Below are 14,460 nucleotides of genomic sequence, written 5' to 3'. Positions count from 1 at the left end.
CTCTGTGTTCTCGTTCAGGTCACGGTGGTCACACTCACATAATGACAAAGCACAGAAACCTGATTCAGAGCAACACGGGACATGAAAACTGAGACATATTTACACATGCCTGTGTAGAAACTGATCAAACTGTCTCCACCTCATCTGTTCAGGGCTGAATTCACAGAAAGAGTAAGAGCTGTGTCAGTCTGAACTTTCTGACTCCTAAACTCTACAGTCCAACTCTGACTGACGATGGATTTTAGTGCTGGAAGTTAAGACCTGCTCACACTCAGTCAGCTGCTGTGATGCTCCTCATCACGCCAGGGTTCATAAAAAAACAATAACTTTTAAAAACTTTTAAACTTTGGGATCTTCTTTATTCTAGTTTGGAACTTTGTGCCATTTATGAGAACTCAAAAATCTGTTTGATAGCAGATCTGTGATCAGTTCCACTTCTGCATATTCATCAAATGTGACTGGAACAGAGCCAATAAAAAGTTTATTATAAGCTATAAGAGTCTGAATGTTGCACTTGGCCATATTGTGATATTAGATAATATTTCAATTAATTGTGCAGCTCAACTTGGTTTTAGATTTAGGTTTAAGTCAGGGTTAAAGGTCAGGGAAGTACAAACGTGTGTGTGTGTGTGTGTGTGTGTGTGTGCGTGTGTGCGTGCGTGCGTGTGTGTGCGCTCACAGCGTGTGGAGGAGCGCTGTCGGAGGCGGACGGGGACCGGCTGAGGGAGTTCTGGCGTCCTGTTGTCGTCTGCCACAGTGAAGCGTCGCCGCACGTCTGAGTCCAGACACGAGTTCGGAGACTTGGGCCTCAGTTTCACACCTGGAGACACGTTCATGTTCCCGTCTCTGCAGAGAGGACACCAGGAATATAAGATAACATGCTGTATATCAGTGTACATGCATGGTGTTCAGGAGGATGAACTGCGTTGTAATAAACGGTGGTACTCACAGCGGGACGTACGGCGCTGCAGGGGGAGGAGGGATGTACAAATCCAAGATGGTTGTTCTCCCTCTCTTCCCCGGAGCGTCTGAGGTTTCTGGCTGTCGAGATCTGTAGAGACCTGGAGCTCCCTGAGACGTCTGAGAGAAGAGACAGACGTTACTGAAGGACAGCCGCTGCTTTTCATTTGAATGACCACACATCCTTTTACACGTCCAGCTTCTTTAAATAGAAAATACTTGTTCTTTGATTATGGAAACAAAAGTATTTGACACTAACAACACTTTATATTTTCTGCTTTAACTACGTGTAATCAGTTCTGTGACACAGCGAACAGCAGCGGCAGAGGAGGAGGAGGAGGAGGAGGAGGAGGTGTTTATCAGAAAACAACAGTAAGACGTTCCAGCTCAGAAGGAGAAACAGCAGACGAAGCTCTTCTCCTTCCTTCCTCTCCTCCATAAACACAGGAAATTCTCTCAGCTCCTTTTCTGCCTCGTCTGTGTTGGAAAAACACGCCTGAAGGAGTTTGAGACGCAGCAAAAAAACATCTGCTGATTTAAGGCCAATTCCACTTAAAGATCAGTTTGGTGATTTATTCTTTTCATTTCATCAAAAATCCCCCAAAAAGACCAAAACCAACAATAAATGTCTCTGTGTGTATCACAGCCTGACGGTTGTGATTCCTCTGAGCCACAGAGCTGCACTGTTGTTCAGAAGCATCAGTGAGTCTCACTGTTACACTGGATGACATGTTCCTTCATCATCATGAACACACACTGTAGTTTATTTTGACTCAGTCCCACACACACCACAAATAAGAGCCCTGAATGTGGATTAATCCGCCGCAGAAAAAAGTCCCCAACAAATGCACCACTTCCTTCTGTTTGAGTAACGTTTAGTAAAAACTACAGTCATCAGCTGTTTGAGGAAAATACTTCCCCATTAAAATAAATCTATATATGTGTGAGATGTTTATCTTGCAGTGGTCCTGTGTTGAGTGCAACACGCAGGGAAGTCAGACGGTGTGTTTATATGCTGTTTGAGAAGAAAACCCTACAATTCAGATTATATACTAATAATAATTTATAATTGGTAATAATAACAATAATTTAGTAATAATTAGTTACTGGTAATGACAGGTTAAGGATCCTTTTTGAGATTTAAAAATAAAAACAGATAAACAAGAGTCAGAACTCTGGGAACATAAAAATAAATAAGATGACAAGTGTATTTAAAAATAAATATAAATGGATTGCTGAAGTAATTTGTCAAATGTTTTCTCGCCTTTCAGTTTGCAGAGTTCACTTTGGACTCTGGTCACTTGTGTGATGGAATATTGTCAATTTTAGGGCCACAACTCCAAACACAAACAAACAATACAACAATGATATAAAATGAATAAAAGCAGCAGATCTTCACATATGAGAAGCCAACTGATTGATCAATAAAGACCAATCATTCAGCACTAAACATTCTAACGTTCTCTAAATGACCGATTAAAAATAATTGTTTAATGAATGTACAGTGAAAAAGTTGAGTTGAGTACAGGGGGAGGTGTATGCGCTGATGACCTTTGAACTGAATGCTGGGAGTGACGGTGACGTACAGACAGACTGACCTCAGATCTGTTTGGACAGACCCAGATTAGAGACTGAACTCATGGAGCCTATCTCCCCTCCACACACACATCCTGGACCTCAGTCGACACAAAGCCCCTGAAGGCGTCGTGGTGAATTCAGAATTGTCACATTGTGAAGTAACACATGAGTCATCTTCCACAGAGGTCTGACATCAACACAGCCTGATGTTTGGAGGGTTTCCTATCTGCTTTTTTTTTTTTAATTCCAGGAAAAGAGAAGAAGGGATCCATTGTTCACCCACACACCTCAGCGCAGCAGCAGACTGGGTGTCTCCTCCTCTGTGACTACGCCCACCCTGAGAAGTAGAGTAGTTCTCTTCCTTTATTCCTGCCGCCTCTTCTTTTTATACCAAAGAGGCAACTTTACTGATCCATAAAACCAGATGTTGCTCTAATCATTACCTCCAACTCAACAAAGTAAAATCAGAGTTAATCCTGTACGGGTCAGAAGTTAATGATACATTTCATAACCTGGCACCTGCATTAAGCATTGACACAATTATGGATTTTAAGGTTTTATTTACTTTTAAAACTGTGAAGTTACAATATTCTTTCAAAATATTATACGGTCTTGTGCTTCTTTTATGTTTTGGTTTAAAGACCATTCTTTAGTGGCATTATTGATTTCTGAGCTGCATCAAATGTTTGACTTTTACTTTAGATTAAGCGTGGGAACTTGTCACTGTTGTTATTATTGACATTGTTTTGAATTATGATGTAAGTTTTACTTGAATGGACCGCAGGAACAGTAGTTGCTACTTTGGTAGTGGCTAATAAGGATCCAAATAAATAAAAGAAATAAATAAATTTTCTCTTTGGTGGAAAATAAAGTCTCATTCTACTCTATACTAATACTGATGGAGTTCTTCTTTTGTGTTAATAGTTCTGAGTCCTGACATGATGCATTTTGGGAGGTCAGGTCCAAATACCTGTGATCATCAATGTTTAGAGTGAGTGAGTAAAATAAAAAAGAAACAAACAGATTTCAGGTTGTTTGTGTGTCTTTGTGGTGCGTTCAAGTGCTGCACAGAAGCTCTAGAAATCACAACCTTCAGCTAAACAAACAGAATTCCTCCATTTTACTGTCAAACCCAGAAAAAATAAAAAAAATGAAATGAAGAAGAAACCCAGAGTCGCTGTGCTTGAGCTCACCCTGCTCTTTCCATAGCTCTTTTGGCCCTCATCTCCGCTCACGACCTTTCTAGCACGAACCGCTCACCCACCTGCCCCCTTCCTCCTCCGTAATGATCCGGCTGGATCCCCCAAGCCCCTCGCTACCTGTACGAGCGGCGGTCTCCAGCGCAGGTTTTTCAGAGGAGCAGGTGCGAAACCGCCGGAGACTCCGGACGGCCTCTTCTTCACCACCAGGGCGACGCTTCCAGTCTCCGCCCTCAACTTCTCCACCAGGTGCTTCAGCTGCCAGCCCACCTGGACCAATCACAGGGCAGAACACTGAGCTGTTATAAATGCTGCAGCCTGAAGAGGGCACTACTCTGAAGTAAGACTAAAATTTCTCTCCTAATAAATATAATTGTAATTTAACAGCCACCAAAAAGCACATAACACAACACAGGTACAATTAAAGGAAGAGTTCAGAGTTAGATGAGACATTCTCATGTCTGTACATTAAGTAAGAGTTTTCTTTGTTTACTCTCTACCTAAAACAACTCAGTGGTAAGAAAAAACAGTTCGGCACACGACAAAACCAAATGTTTTCATACTTGAATCCTCGTACAGATTAAACAAAGACATGACGTGTTAATCAGGGAGTTTTAGACGTGATGGTAGTTGGATTTCTTTAAGGCTAGCTGTTTCCCCCTGTTTCCAGTCTTTATGCTAAGCTACGCTAACCTGGCTCAAGACATGAGAGTTGTATCAATCTTCCCATCTAAACCTTGATAAGATCATAAATAAGCAGATTTCCCAAAAGGTGGAACTCTTCCTTTAGACTTTGAACTCACCACAGTCTGTTTGTTGACCTGAATGACTTCGTCTCCAGCGTGAATCCTCTGGGTTTTATCTGCAGGAGACTGAGCAGCAGACAGAGACACAGTGTTTGACTCGTGTTAGAGGGTGAAACTGAAGAGACGGATCAAACACAGCAAAGACTGGAAGGTCAATACAGGTCAGTACAGAACATATCTCCTACTGTTTCCACCAAAACAAACTAGAAATTGTTTACATGACTTTTAGGACCAGAGTGAAACTAAATGTCTAAAACAACACAGCAGCTGTGAGACAGAAGCAGCAGCACACTCACGTTCTCCGTTGTTCCTGTGATGACGTGAAGCCCGTCGTACGTGGACTTGATGTAAATCCCCTGGGAGATGAAACAGACTCAGTGTTTGAGAACGTGTATATGAGTCCTCTGTATAAAAACGTCCCCTGTGGTTTCTCTGTAATTCCTCGTTACAGTGGTGGTTTCAGGGTTTTTCCTTTCTGGACCTGCGTCTGTTTCTGTTTTCTGCTCGGTGCTGCTTGTGGTTCATGGTGCAGCAGTAAAGTACCTGTTAGTGTTTCTCAGGGGAACTCGGGGTTAAAATGTGGGTTTTCTTTTTACAGTAGTTGGTAGTTAAGTGATGGCGGTGTCCCACTGATACGGCCTGAGCGTAAACAAAGACGTTTGTCCTCTATTTGTATTTGATCTTTTATTTTCTGCCTTTTTATCTCTTATGTAAATGAATGTGTTTCTGTCCCTTTGGCTCTTTACCTGTCAGAACTCAGAGCTAACAACAAACTCAGCATGACTGTTTAAAAATTAAAATATTAAAGTATGAGCGATGTGATTGATTATTAGTAATGGATTACTTCGGTGAGTAGCTCCCCCCTCCCTGCCGCCATCTGTCCTGACTGTTTGTCTGTTAAATCCATGTTGATCTGAACTCACCAGTCCCTCCCCAGGCTTGATGTTGGTGATGTGGACCTCCTCCAGACAGGCCATCTCGCTCTTTGAGGGGTCAGAGGTCACCTGGACCGTCTTCTCACAGATACCGTTTAGAGCTCGTGACTGAAACACACACGAGAAAAATAAAAACTCTTCACACTCATTTGTACGCTGCAGGTTTCAAAGCCTCAGGGAGATGTCAGACACAAACAGTTGGAGGGAAATTTTAAAAAGTCAAAAATCAGAAAACTCCAGTAGATGAAGCTTCGACTGTAGTTTATGCTTCATTCTTTGGTACCTGGATGACGTCTTGGTTGTACTCGTGTTTATTTAAATTTATTTCATGTTTATTTGTGATTAAAGTCGTACTTTCAACATATCTCGTCATTTTTGAAATTGTTATTTTCTGGGATTCTGCTTTGATGATATCATTATTTTCATTTATATTAATTATAGAATAATTGACAATGTTGCAGCGCTGTAGTTTCAGGAGCCTGAACGCCGTTTTTTATGGTCATTACTCTGATTAGACACTGACGCCTGGAGCACAACAGAGGCTGTGAGGTCATGGGAATCAGGGAGGTTGATCAGGAACACGTTTACGGGCAGGAAATTACCAGTAAACCAGGAAAACAAGCTCTTCTGGAACATTAATAAGTCCTGCTCCTCCTTCTTCTATTGATCTGCTTCGTTACGTTTGGTGAGTTTTATTACTTAACATCAAGTTTCTCTCTGGGGCGGAGAAGAATTTATTTATTTTTTTACATGACTGTATCGACACAATCTGCCTGGTTTTCAAAGCTTTAAACAACACTATGTGTGTGTCTGTTTTTTGATTGTCTGCTTTATCTTTATCTGCAGTGTTTTCCTCCTCCGTCTTTTCTGTTTGTCCAGGTGAAAACAAACTCTTTCACACTAACGCCTCGACACGAGTCACAGCTTTTAATGCTGTTCATCTGGAGTTTGAGCAACTGAACTAAAACCTGAGGTGATGAGGTCAAATTAGAAAGTGACTGAACATCAGTTGTTTGTGGGGAAAGCAGAACAACCAACAGGAAGTGTTATCTCACACAAGAAGTGGACGTTCCTGAGCTGAATAAACAGACCTGCACACACACACTCTACAGGATGGCAAAAGGAAATGTGTTCACTGACTCTGTGTGTGTGTGTGTGTGTGTGTGTGTGTGTGTGTGTGTGTGTGTGTGTGTGTGTGTGTGTGTGTGGGTGCGTGTGTGTGTTCACATGCTTCAGATTAGCATCTTTGTGCAAAGAGAAGCAGCAGAAACTCACCACTTCCAGAATCTTCTCCTCCATCTCATAAACAGTGCAGTCCTGTAATTACAGAGACAGACACACTGACTGACTGATGGACGTCACACTGCAAAGATAACACAATTCAAACATCTGCATTTTTATTAAAAAACATCTGTATGTCAAATAAGGTGACTGATATTTTAAAGCACTATTTTCAGTTATAGATAAATTAATAAAATGTTCTTGAAAACAGGTGTTTATAGCAAATTTAACAGTTTATTTCCAGTTTTTGACCTTTACGTTTTAAACTCATTGAAGCAGAAGATATTTCCCTTTGTTTTGTGCTTTTATTCTGAAGAGGGACGTGACAACGAGCAGGGACAGCTGACAAAAGACTGACCACAGCAAATTATCCATGAAAATGAGGAAAAGAAAGTCACATGAGGAAACTCTTCGTTGTCACATGAGTCATCCAGACTCTTCACTACTTCCTCTTTATAAATAAAAGCTGCACCATTCAACATGACAGAGACTTTGATTCTAGTCCCAGAGTTTCCAACAGATTCTCCAGATATCCAACGACAGGATTTTTCACAAAATATCTACGAGGCTCATGCAAACATTTAAACAATACAATGCTGAACACTCTCTAGTCTTAAATAAAAACACAGACAACACATGTGCATATCAATCAGCTTTTGCCAAAGGCATAATAAGAGATGCCGAGCAGAGATGGGATGGGAGGAAAAGAAAAGAGAAAGGAATCAGCGGGAAAACAAATATTTGAGAAATGACAGCCCACAGGAGAGAGAAACCAGAGGGAGGGACCGCAAACGCCTCGCAGAGACACCGAGAAGATTCCTCCTGCGGTCGGTGAAATAACAGCTCCCTGTAAACAGGCTGACAGGATGATTGCACGACGGCACGGCGGGGCGACGCCTCAACGCAGCACAAAGCTCTGCAGTCACATACAGGGAGGTGACAGGCTGCACAAAACATCCAGCTGCACGGCAACAACCTCAGCTGTGAGTCCTGCAACAAACTCAAGATTCACCTGAGCTTCTCTCAGCGAAACACTGAATCAGGTATTCTGGTGGCGTTAGAGCCTTCTGGTTTATTTTCAGGGGTTTTCATTCATTGAAACTGGACTGATTGGATTGAAACACACAGGTGAATGTCTGAAGATGGACAATCAAAAAGTCGCTCATATCCTTCCATCATTAAGCAACTAATTGATCGAATAATTTCATTAATTGTTAGATGGAGAAAAAATAATAATTTGTGCTCCTTTAATTAACAAAGATGCTGCCACAAATACTCACTACAGAACCAAATGTGGATTAATCCGCTACTGAAAATAGTCCCAAACAAATGCTGCTTGATAAAAACTACAGTGAGCAGCTAAAACTTGTAGCCAAAGTCAAAGTGCTGGGAAAAGAACGAACATGTTGTTGGTATTTTCATTGGATTTGTGCACGATAAGAACATTTTTTGTAGTGGAGATCTGCTTTAGTGGAAACATCTTTATCAGATCCCGTCATGATGATCTGGTCCTGAAGGTTTTAGACGATCAGTGATGATTCTCTCATCTGGAGGTTTAATCAGTAAGTCTGACTGAGCTCTCAGAGAATCTCATGTACTGCACACGTTTCTGACAATGGCTCATTTACAACAACTGTCACTTCACAGGTGTTAAAAGCAGCTTCTTTCAGTAGGTCCTCCGTCTCCGTGATGTTTTCTTTTCCACAGCAGCCTCAGTGTGTGTTTGCATGTACATGCGTGTCAGCAGGGACTCGGAGACTCGGGGAGGGGGGGGGTTAGAGTCAACATTAACACCTGCACTCAGATCTGCTCTGGACTGAAGCATCAACAGTGAACATTTTACTGATTAAAACTACGCTCTGGGATTTAACAGCAACACAAACATGAAGGAAGATTGTATTAAGATCATGATTTGATATTTTCCACTGTCATTGAACTGGTTCCATCGGAGCTGAACCTCTTGCGCTTTAATTTAAATTCTGGAAGATCCCAAACATGTCAGACTGAATTCTGGGAAATGTGTATAAAATAATACAAAAGACAATTTTAAATGTAAAGTTTAACAAAGAGTTAACATGAAAAACTCTTGTTTCGGTGACAGTGATATCTCAAAGAGAATCTTCATCAGAAGGAGCCTGTACATGTAAACGTCTGTTATCTGATGCATCATCATCACCATCATCATCACCATCATCATCAAAGCTGGACAAATAAACAGTCAGAGGTCATGACATGAGAAGTTTGACTTTTTTCCCTCCCAGTGTTTGTCCAGTTAAACAACAGTAGTTTCACACAGAAAACGTCTGATGATCCTGAACGTTCCCTGGTTAAATAATGAGAGAGAGTCTCACTGACCTTCTGCACGGTGGAGGTGAGCTCCAGACACAGCTGGATGATTCTGCTCTTGGTGGAGGTGAAGTCGTTGGCGCTCGTCAGAGGAGTCCTGCAGAGAGAGGATATCTGTGATGTTACTGCTACAGTGGGACGGCCTGTAGTGAGCCCATGAAGAAGCAGCTGTGTGGTTAATGTGCCGTCTGCAGGCCGGTGACTGTACTCGTCAAAGATCATCTGTTAGAGGAAGAAGCATCACTCTGCGACACGACCGGGACCAACAGAGTGACACTGTAAATCTTCTCTGGTGAAATAATCAGATGATCTCAGTGTGTCACCTTCATTCATATCATTTAAAAACAGAAGCAGGTTGTAAACATTTATTAAATTTACACTAATTAATGTTTCAGCTGATAAAAGGTGTTTTTTTTTTATTAACTTCAGATCCTAAAGCTGAAACTAATCTGATTTACATGATTCAGGTTCAATAAGATGCTGTTGAACTTCGACCCGAGGTGTTTTTTGTCAGGTGTCAGGTGTGTTCTGGGCGTCAGTGTTCGTGTGTAACAGCTGCAGTGAAGCAGGAATGTTCTTCAAGCTGATACAAGCTGAGAAAATCCTGAAGGCAGGAGAGACACACACACCAACAGCTGACAGACGCCACACGTGTGAACAAGGACCCGCACTAATAACTGTGTGTGTGTGTGTGTGTGTGTGTGTGTGTGTGTGTGTGTGTGTGTGTGTGTGTGTGTGTGTGTGTGTGCGTGTGATTGTGAGAGAGAGAGAGAGAGAGAGAGAGGAGAGAGAGAGAATCTACACGCTTCTCTTTTTCTCTTAACCCCGAGTCAACCGTAAAACTCCCTCAGGCCTTTTATGGCACAAAAACCGTAGTTTATAGTTGTGTGTATGAAAGAGAAAGTGTGTGTCCTCACTGTCCAATCAGAGCATGAGTTTGTGTATACGCATGTGTTGACACCCACCTGTCCAGCCAGGCCAGCAGACTTTTGGCGGCTGCAATCAGCTCGACCACGGCGGTCAGGAACTCGTTGGAGGGCTGATGGGAGTTCTTGTTGTGGTAGGCGGGGTTCTTCCTGCGCTGTGACACGGCGCTGCTCAGGTTGTGGTGCGCCGTTCTCATCTTCCCCACCAGAGTCTTCAGGTGGTCCGACTCCAAGCCGTAGTTCTGTTAAAGGCGTAAAAGAAAGGTTCACAAGAATCTAGAAACCAGATCATTAAATCAACACACTTTTCCAAACTCATCAATAACTTTAGGTGATCAAATCAATGTGAACAAGATCTGTAATTGATTCTCGGTCAGCTGACGGTGTGACACTCTGGCTCGCCTCAGGCAAATCAGATGTTCGAGGCGTCGTGACGCTCAGAGCCAAAAAAAACATCCGCAGCCAAACTGACATTCCACCTGTCGACTCACTGCACTGTAAAAAAAAACCCCAAAACATCTATCACCTGAGAGCGAGTTAAAATCATGTTTCAGCTCAACCCTGACATCATGTCAGAGGCAACACGCTCTCAGCCTGAGAGGAGAAGAGAGTCAGGAGTCAAATCACATGTGAGTCTCGCTTCATCCAAATAAGATTAAAATAAAAAGCTGCAACCGATTTTCAACATCTGGATTTTTCTTTCAATAACTTTTATCTATCAAGTGTCAGAAAACAACAAATAAATACCCGTCACAAGTTCCCAGAGGTGACGTCTTCAAATGTGTTATGTCCAACCAACAGTGCAACACTGAGCCAAAGATATTAAATATATAAATACAATTCAAATAGCAAAAGGCTGCAAATCTTCACAAAAAGCTGGATCCACAGAATGTTTTGTTGCATTTCACATGAAAAATGGCTTCATCTCCAAATGCCAGTTACTGGATTATTAACTGTTTCAGCACCAGAACTGTCTGATCAAGACTAAACCTGTTTATCATGGTGCAACAGGACAGTTCATACAGAACGAGGAGCCTCAGGTAACCGTTTTCAGAGCTTCTCTAAAACAATCCAGGATGATGAGAAGTCATTTTAATGTTTAACTCAGATTATAAACCTGTGGTGTTTAAACAGTGACGGACAGGACAGAGAAAGTGTCTCCTGCTCTGATGGAAAACTGATCATCTGACGACCAACGGAAACTGCTGGAACAAAACTGCAACGGCTTTTCCTCTACGTGCAGTACACTGCATTTGAAAGTGTGTGTGTGTGTGTGTGTGTGTGTGTGTGTGTGTGTGTGTGTGTGTGTGTGTGTGTGTGTGTGTGTCAGGGGAAGGGTGGGGGGTCTCTCTGACAGGTGAGACGGGTCACATCTGTTTCCTGCTCCACACCAGAGAGCAGTAAACTCCGCTCTGCGCCGCAAAAAATATCCACCACACGTCACTTGACCTTCAATTCAGATTTACAGGAAAACAGTGGAGCTGCTGCTGAAGAGGCTCTTCTCTCAACACTGGAAAAACAAAAGCCCGTACTAAAGAAAGTAAACAGGCTTTATATCAGGGACAGAAAGCATCAGCAGTAAATCTCCTTTTAGTGGGGACAGGGGCTCCATTCGCTGAGGAGGGTTGTGGGGACAGGGTTGAAAGCTCAGGAAAAAGCTAATAAGTGAACATTGAGTTTAGAATGAGTCAGGAGGCTGATACAGATATTTAAATATGAAAAGAGAGTGGGAGGAGAAAGGTGAAACCTGGTTTCAAGCCTTAAGATTTCCTCAGTGACATAAACATTCAAACATGAGCATCAATCAGACAAAAACACAGATACAGGAGGGACGTGTTTGATGATCTTAAAGAGGTCTGAGATTCCCAAAGATCCAAATATATCCGAGATCCTTCTCACTGTAAATCCAGGCTTTGACTCCAATAGGGGCTGTAATTAGATCAGTTATAGATCAGTGGTTGAACCTGAACCTCTATGACACAAAGTCTGGGTTCAAAAAGTACAGAAACTGTACGAGATGAAGCAAATGACTCAAGTATTGAGGCTCAAAAAGTTCAGTAGTGGAGGAGAGAGAGGACCAGGGTCTGGACCACTAACAGACTGTGCTGAAGTGGATTAGATGCTGCTTCCTGCTCTCCGTAAACAGACAGTGAGAAACATTCAGCCTGAAGTTGATCTGCTTCACTTCAAGATAACGCCGCCATTTTATTTTCAATAAGCCAAGTCATATCAGACACAAACTTATCTCGGCTCATTAGCACATTTTTTCTCACTCAGATGAAATGAACTCGTCGTCTCATCGTCTCCAGAGTCCTCCAGGATTTTACAGTGTAAATATTTTTAATGAAATATCTGCAAACTAAATTCAGCACGTTCTCTGACTTTAACTGCAGTAAAGTTGAGAACAAATGATCAACCGAGCCTCAACAACACGACTCTGAACAGTGGTAGCAGTTGTCATGTCTGTGGTCCCTCGTCCCAGCAGACAGTGTCAGGCTCCATTTAAACGGCTGCTGGATCCTATTGAGCCGAGTTACACCAGTAAACCTCGGCACGGACTGTAAATCCTCCTTTTGACTGTGACACAGACGACAGAGCTCATAAACAGCTGAGTGAGGACCTCTGTCTGGAGCTCAACACGTCTGCTGTTTCAGACCAGAAGTTTGTTGGTTTAAAGAAATGTTTTTACTTTACTAGAGTCGGACGAGGTCAAACACTGGATCGTAAAACAAACATTTCAAAACTGTGACAGCACCGTGTTAAAGTCCTCATCTGTTATTTTATTTACAATATTGGAAATTTTCTCAAAATGATGATGTTATTATTATTGACCATTTCTAATCTCATGATTCACAGATTGAAGCACAGAAGATGCACTAATTGCCTCGTTTGGTTATTACAGAGCTCCTCTCGCACTGCCACACACACGTTTGGTAAGTTGGTTGGAAAGACGATTCCAGCGCTCCTCATTTCTCCAGACAGTTCAGTGAACAGGTCTCAGGGATACGACCAACACACATGGTTTTCATGACAAATTAGAGATTACCTGGGACCCAATCATAGACACCTCAACGCTCGCGCTTGGCTAATTGAATTAAAAATGATGGGTTTATTCATGTTGTAATAACTGAAACGCAAACCTAAGCTTTTTAAGAGGCAGGAAGTTGTGATGGACTGTTTTCAGGTCATTTAGTTGGTTAGATTTGTGGCTCAAGTCTTGTACAGTTTATCACATAAATCATAATTATAATGCATAATTTTCAGTTTGAAGGAATACAGTCTTTTTTTGTGGAGCCCTGATTTGATTTATGGCATAAATACAACTTTTCTCAAGTGTTTATTTTTTAACTTTTAAGAGAGAAAAATAAAATCCGTTTTCTTTTTTTCCTGCAGAAACCTCTGCTGTATTTTTTCCACGTACAGTGGAAGGATTAAACCCAGCAGCTGCAGGCATGTTGCCAGATCTGATTAAGATTTAACAGAGTGCGTTTTATTTACATCAGCACATTCTCTGGCACGACAGCCAGGCCCAGCACAAACCACGCGATGAAGATGAAGCGACTTCAGGAGCCGGATGCTCAGAATCAACTAATTAACACAATTAGAAAAGATGCAGGAGAAATTCATAAGAGTCAAACAGCTGCCAGAGAAATACTGATGTTCTTTGATATTTTTCATGTCTAGGAATTTCAGTTAAGGAGCCGCTTATAGAGTCTGTAGAATCAGATGCTGGTACGTCCACATGTGTCTCAGAAACATCAACTGCTTCTGTCCACAGAGAGAAAAGCAGAATGTCCCTTTAGTTTCCGGCTCTAATGATTCAGTTCACTCTCGCTGCACCTTGAGGTCAGCAGCGCGTGGCGCCGCCTGATGTGGCTGTTAATATGTATTTGTGTTTATCTGGGGTGTAACGGAGCACAGATGTTTGTGTTTGGTGCAGAGCTTCTGTCGACATGTCAGCATGTGGTGAACAGAGCTGTGAGCTCCACCCTGGAGTCGACATGCTGATGCAACAGTGCGACTATAAACCAGCTCATCAGACATGTGAGCACATTACTGACGACGTTGCAGAGAGTCGGTTAGATTCAAACATAATATGCTGAACCCTTGGTGCAGATTGATGCTCTGTGTTTCAGAAATCTCACTCCTTCTCACAGTCAGGAGTCCTCATCCAACCATCTGGGATGAATGTCCATAAATCCACTTTTTCCTACAGTTTGTACTCTTGCCTCAGAATCCTCACGTTTGGATGTTTTCTTCAGTATCAGTCATCTGGCGATAGTTGTCCGTTTCCATGGTTACAATTCTAATGTCAATCAAAGGTGAACTGCTATTTCAGCACGACTTTTCATGGTGCAAATACAGGTTTGAAAAACTGGACTAAAGCTGGAGCTCACTCACTGCCTTATGGGAGCTCTGGGTCCAAAAC

General features: G+C 42.2%; 1 protein-coding gene across 1 annotated transcript in view; it reads right to left on the bottom strand.

Annotated features, from left to right (window-relative positions):
* The window catches only part of LOC111231645 (connector enhancer of kinase suppressor of ras 3-like), a 42,798-nt gene that overhangs the window by 14,867 nt on the left and 13,471 nt on the right, over positions 1-14,460 (bottom strand). Inside the window, exons 3-11 of the mRNA XM_022758836.1 lie at positions 10,071-10,273; positions 9,115-9,202; positions 6,754-6,795; positions 5,467-5,586; positions 4,840-4,899; positions 4,541-4,609; positions 3,858-4,007; positions 950-1,080; positions 680-846 (exon numbers count right to left, since the gene is read on the bottom strand). Coding sequence (XP_022614557.1) covers positions 680-846; positions 950-1,080; positions 3,858-4,007; positions 4,541-4,609; positions 4,840-4,899; positions 5,467-5,586; positions 6,754-6,795; positions 9,115-9,202; positions 10,071-10,273 — 1,030 coding nt within the window. The remainder of the gene's footprint in view (positions 1-679; positions 847-949; positions 1,081-3,857; positions 4,008-4,540; positions 4,610-4,839; positions 4,900-5,466; positions 5,587-6,753; positions 6,796-9,114; positions 9,203-10,070; positions 10,274-14,460) is intronic.

Source organism: Seriola dumerili, unplaced genomic scaffold, assembly GCF_002260705.1.
Source record: "Seriola dumerili isolate Sdu_G_001 unplaced genomic scaffold, Sdu_1.0 BDQW01000312.1, whole genome shotgun sequence".
Taxonomy (NCBI): domain Eukaryota; kingdom Metazoa; phylum Chordata; class Actinopteri; order Carangiformes; family Carangidae; genus Seriola; species Seriola dumerili.
This window is presented reverse-complemented; position numbering and strand designations above follow the sequence as displayed.